The sequence below is a fragment of the Macrobrachium rosenbergii genome, chromosome 1 (assembly GCF_040412425.1).
Source record: "Macrobrachium rosenbergii isolate ZJJX-2024 chromosome 1, ASM4041242v1, whole genome shotgun sequence".
Lineage (NCBI taxonomy): Eukaryota > Metazoa > Arthropoda > Malacostraca > Decapoda > Palaemonidae > Macrobrachium > Macrobrachium rosenbergii.
In genome coordinates this window covers 16,368,267-16,374,266 of record NC_089741.1, presented here as the reverse complement: position 1 = coordinate 16,374,266, position 6,000 = coordinate 16,368,267, and the positions used below count along the sequence as shown (strand labels likewise).

At 39.7% G+C, this 6,000-nt stretch overlaps 1 protein-coding gene across 2 annotated transcripts in view; it reads left to right on the top strand.

The window, feature by feature from the left end:
• The first annotated feature begins 649 nt into the window (after nt 1-649).
• LOC136831398 (probable pyruvate dehydrogenase E1 component subunit alpha, mitochondrial) overlaps nt 650-6,000 on the top strand; it is a 38,072-nt gene continuing 32,721 nt past the window's right edge. The window contains exons 1-2 of one of the 2 annotated variants that reach the window (XM_067092185.1): nt 666-830; nt 4,843-4,911. In XM_067092185.1, coding sequence (XP_066948286.1) covers nt 780-830; nt 4,843-4,911 — 120 coding nt within the window. In that variant the 5' untranslated portion in view covers nt 666-779. Of the gene's footprint in view, nt 831-4,842; nt 4,912-6,000 lie in introns of both variants that reach the window. The other variant, XM_067092826.1, reaches the window with a different exon arrangement.

The following is a 6,000-nucleotide window of genomic DNA, read 5'->3' as shown; positions in this document are numbered from 1 at the left end:
GAACTCCACAAACAAACTTTTGATGTAAAATAAGATAAAAGCAATATGTAATAATAAAATTTAAAAAATGCACAGGCCATTCAATGCAAAGTATCAGCCTCCACATTTTGACGACGTATGTCTCGTTTCATATTGTCCAGTACCAGAGTTCTTCCATCTCTTGTATCCTAGAACTGTGGGATGGTCTTTCTGGTAGTGTTATGAATGATGATAGTACGTAACATCGGTCAAATCCTCGCGCCCATAGGTCGTTTGCCTATTGGGCCACCCCTGGCCGAGTATGGCGTAACGCCCATGATTGTAGCGTAGTGTAGATTATGTATTCAACTATTTTGAAAAGTGGAAGGCAACCGGCATTGATCACTGTGCTTGCCCTATCGACCAGTCGTACATAATAATAATAATAATAATAATAATAATAATAATAATAAATGGTGTTTACTTTCAAAATCCGTAACAAGATACATTATACTTTTGGTGTTCAGGAGTTTTGGATTCGTATAGCTCTAAGAACTGCAATGATTTCCAAAGTAATAAACACAAAGAATAAAAAGATGAAAAAAAAACATAATAAAAGAAAACCAGTAAACTTGCTTCGAAGCAAATACACTTGCACATAAATGGCATTTAAATTTTACAAAGTTGGCACTGGGGAGTGGCACTTCTCTAACGAATCACATAACAACTCTGTCGGCCACTTTGAGAGAGTCCAAGCCTCCTTGGGCACAAAGTGTCGTCTGTCCGTCTTCTGCTTGGCTGTGGTCATCCGTAGTGAAACAATGCTGTCGAAATTAGTTAAGTCGATGCTCGTTCCGAGCCAAGCCAATATGGTATGTAAATTACCTTCAGGTGATATCGAAAGTGGTGTCAAAAGTGAAGTTTCATGCAAAGGCCATCCCGTAGCCTTGAGAGGGTTGCAATTTAGGTTGGGTCCCACGTACCGTGACTTTCCAACCCAGTAGGCTAGTTAGTCGTAATGGAAAATGGCATAAGGCCGGCTTAATGAACAACAGACACATCCGAAACGCAACGTAGTATACAATATCGATTGAATGAAATTGTTGTGATAGGCAGTTCTAGCTTTGGTTCTCGAAGGTTATCTTAATTGATGCTGGCTCCCGTAGGTTATTCCAGGTGATAGGTAGGCTACTTGTCCCGGTAGGTTATCCCAGCTGATGCTGATCCCAGTAGGTTATCCCAGCTGATGCTGGTCCTGGTAGGGTATCCTAGCAGATGCTGGTCCTGGTAGGGTATCCTAGCAGATGCTGGTCCTGGTAGGTTAACCCAGCTGATGCTGGCCCTGGTAGGTTATCCCAGCTGATGCTGATAAAGAGTATGTTATCCCAGCTTTTGTTGACCCCGGTAGGTTATCCCAGCTGATGCTGATCTCGGTAGGTTATCCCAGCTGATGCTGGTCCTGGTAGGTTATCCCAGCAGGTGCTGATCCCGGTAGGTTATCCCAGCTGATGCTGATCCCAGTAGGTTATCCCAGCTGATGCTGGTCCTGGTAGGGTATCCTAGCAGATGCTGGTCCTGGTAGGTTAACCCAGCTGATGCTGGCCCTGGTAGGTTATCCCAGCTGATGCTGGTCCTGGTAGGTTATCCCAGCTGACGCTGATCTTGGTATGTTATCCAAGCTAATGCTGAGCACAGTAGGTTATCCCAGCTGATGCTGATCCTGATGGATTATCCCAGCTGATGCTGGTCCTGGTAGGTTATCCAGGGTAATGCTGATCCCAGTGGGTTATCCCAGCTTTTGTTGATCCCTGTAGGTTATCCCAGCAGATACTGATCCTGGTAGGTTATCCCAGCTGATGCTTGTCACGATAGGTTATCCCAGCTGATGCTGATCTCGGTAGGTTATCCCAGCTGATGCTGGTCCTGGTAGGTTATCCAAGCTGATGCTGATCCCAGTAGGTTATCCCCACAGATGCTGATCCCAGTATGTTATCCCAGCTTTTGTTGATCACCGTAGGGTATCCCAGCAGATACTGATCCTGGTAGGTTATCCCAGCTGATGCTGGTCCTAGTAGGTTATCCAAGCAGATGCTGATCCCAGTAGGTTATCCCAGCTGATGCTGGTCCTGGTAGGTTATCCAAGCAGATGCTGATCCCAGTAGGTTATCCCAGCTGATGCTGGTCCTGGTAGGTTATCCAAGCAGATGCTGATCCCAGTAGGTTATCCCAGCTGATGCTGGTCCTGGTAGGTTATCCAAGCAGATGCTGATCCCAGTAGGTTATCCCAGCTGATGCTGGTCCTGGTAGGTTATTCCAGCTGATGCAGGTCCCGGTTGGCTATCCTGCTCTGGATTATGCAGTTGTCCTGTTACATGCCATCTGCTTGGTTGTGTATGTTTTTAAGCAGAACTAACCCTATGCTTTTATATTGGGTAGGCTGGGCTAGGCTAACTGTCAAGTTTATCTCCACCCTACACAAGGCCATAAATCATTATTGACAAGGCAAGAATTTTTGTGTAATTATTGTCACTTTATGCTAGTAAAGGGAAGATGGGAGGCCATCAAAAACCCCCCCCCTCTCTCTCTCTCTCTCTCTATTATATTATGGATTGTTAGCGGGAAATGTCAATAAGAATAAAATTCATTTAGAGTCCCACTTGGTTTGAGTGATGTCAAACAAGATTAAGAAAGTGATTGGGCTTAGTAGTTGACAACCCACCATCTTTTGTAATACGTAATTGATGTGCAGGTTTTTCATTATGTTTTTACATTTTTTTTCTACCTATCTTGAATTATTTTGTCATAAGGCAAATATATATTACCCTTTATTTCTTACCAACCTTGGCAGCACTTTTGATTGCAGAAAATTACAAAACTTTCCTCCCTCTACAAAATACATAATGGTTAATGCATGTTTTGAGGAATGCAAACTCCAAATTCCCAGGACTATTAAAATTCAACTGCTTATGTGTCTTGTTGGCAAACTGGAACTCTTGGCCAATGGAACTAGAAGGCAAAACAACTTTTTGTTGTATATATTTACTTGTTTCAGCAGCTTTAAAAAAAACAGATATAGTAGTACATGGTAACTTGTTGTACCGAGAAGCCAAATAAAAGTACTAGATACAGATATTTTGTGCATTTCTGGAATGATGGTTCTTAACCTTGGTGATATATGAATTATTTATGGTGGTAATGAAACATTTTTCTTTATTTAGGACCTATGACAATAAATTTCCTTTCCATTTCAGTGTTTAGAATAAAATGTACTTATCACTGAGGTAATTGCAGAATGCCAATAAATGTATTTTCCTAGCTGAATTAAAAAATTAGTTCAGTGTAATAATTTCCAGTTCTGAAAACACTTGAAGTCATCAGCTTGAGATTGCTTGAAATTTATTCTTGGAAACTTCAAATCTTTTGTCCTGTAAATTGAGTTGCTCATTACAGTTGAACTCGGTTTAATAAAGGCAAAAAAATGTTCATTCACCACCACCAGGCACTGTTTTATGAATGTTTGCTTCACCCATCTAGGTGTTTAGACCCAAGTTTAGAACTTACTTTGGTTGTCAACTATATGTAGCAAGACAAGTGTGGCCATCCTCATCCAGCCACATTGTCATTCACCATCTCCCGTTCAGTGCTTTTGCTTGGGCCTGAGCTTGGTGGTTTCATCATCTGCTCCATTGAACAGTTGACTTATTGTAACCTTCTTATCTATTTTCCTTGTCTTTTATTTGATATTCATTGTGCAGTGTCATCTGCACTGAATGACATTACAGGTACTTGAGTATTTTTTTTTTCTGTACAATATCTCTTGAAGGTGAATAATTTAATGAAATAGTTGAGTGTGCGTACTTTCTTTATATTTGAGTTTTCTAAATGTGTATGGTTTCTTTAGCTCAGCAGCCTAACCATAATGGCTGTAGTCTGAATGAGTGATTAACTATTTTTTGTGCAGTAAAAAAAATTTAGTGTGGTATGAAGTTAGATGTAAATTTGAAGGGCTTCCCTTTTGTAACCAGCAGTGTATGATCTTTATGGTAACTTTCAATGTGATACTTTAATTAATTGCACTATATAAACAGTTTAGTACAGTTTATTAGAAATTTCTCTCATTCATCCCATGATCCAATTCACTGTACTGCATTTATAAATATTTATCATAAACTTAATAAGGCTACTTGTCATTGGAGGCAGATTTCCCATTGGCTTTCCATTTTCCTCCAGTCTTTACCAGGCAGGGACTTGGGTAATGGATTGAGCACTGACATTTAGAATAATTTTTTAACTTCAGTTTAATGATTATCCCGGATTATAAGGTTGTTTCTTCTTGAAGAAGTATGAGGTGAGTCACCTCTTCCTTAGCCTTCCAGCTTTTGTTAAACATTGGTGTGTAAATTTATATGAAAACAATAAATTTCTAAAACAGTTTAAGTTTGTAGGTACAAGTCATTTAACAGGAAATGTCCTCCTGCCGTGCTGATCAGGTGGAAATGCCACCTTGCTGATAAAGTGGGAGTGGCCTTAATACTCATTCGTTAATTGCTGACAAGTAATTTACAGTCCTGGACTTAGTTCCTGCATCTAGAAGGGTGAAATAAACATTTGTGAAACAGTACTGTATGTGCATATGAAATGTAACAAAATACCTTTTTAATAATTTCAGTATATGAATTAAAGTAATTTTTGCAAGTGTGTGCATGTTTAGTACTTTATGAAAAGCATTATTATAAAAGTTTGTTCAATAACATTTTTACTGTTGTCAGCAGTGTGTTTTTCAGAGCTTTAATCAATTTGTTAAACATTTAAACTACTGCACTCTCTTTAGGCTCAGAGATCCTTACAAAAGCCTTTTCTTCTTATGCTTCATTCATGGAACAGTACAGTGCTTGGCCAGGCGCCCGGCGAACTGCCACTCTCATGTGGTCTGACTTCTGGGAGTTGTCAATGGTATTAATTACGGTACTTAATGTATCCTGTACATTAGCTTTACATGGTGTTGTATGTGTATGTGATTCTGACTCCCAAAATGGTTTAAAGCACAAAGGTCAGTCTGTTTATTAGGGGAAAGCACTTTTCCTGATGTTTTTTCAGAAATATTTTAGAAGTTATAAAATTGTATTTAAATGGATATTAGGTATCAGTATACTACCCTTCTGGAGGCCAGGTTCCATCTTAGGGTAAGGCTGTTTGCTTACCATGGCATGGTAGGTTAATGTGATGACAGTACTACAGGCAGTCCCTAGTTATCGGTGGGGGTTCCATTCTGACAGCATGACGACAAGCGAAAATCGCCGATAACCGTAAATTGGTGATTTTCGGAGCTTATCAGCGCCAATGACCAGAAGTAGGTGCATGTTAGCGCCGAAAATCGCAGATTTTCATCGCTGGACAAGCATCATAAAACCAGACCACCGATAACCGAACCCGCCCATAACCGGGGACTACTGTACTTGTATAGCACTGATACTTTTCACTCATATGGCTGTAGAATGAACAGGATATTTGACTTTGGAATAACTATATTGTTTAACCATAAGAATATATATATTTGTATAGGGATTTTGTAAAATACCATGCCTATCTGGGTTGTTGACAGACCATTTAGACTAGCCTAGGGGTTTCTAGTAAAGCGTTATATGGAATAGAGATAGGGCAGACACCTTAACGTTTAGTTTTGTTGTGCATAGGTTCTGATTTAGTTGGTTTGCCTTGAAAGTGTACAAAATCTCACAAAATTTTGCAAGATATATAAAAATAGGGAAACTGTTTGTGATGAAAAGGGTTCAGAAATTTGGCAGCAAAGTATTTTAATGTAATTTTTTTCGTTTATTAGTTTGTATGTATCTTATCATCTTCAGAACTTCACTAGCAGATGCTTGCTATCGCTCGCATTTGCTAGTTCCCATATCTGTACCATACCCATATGTGTATCATACCTATACCCATACCCATATCCTCTCCATACCCATATCCATACCATACCTATACCCATACCCATATCTGTACCATACCCATACCCATATCTGTACCATACCC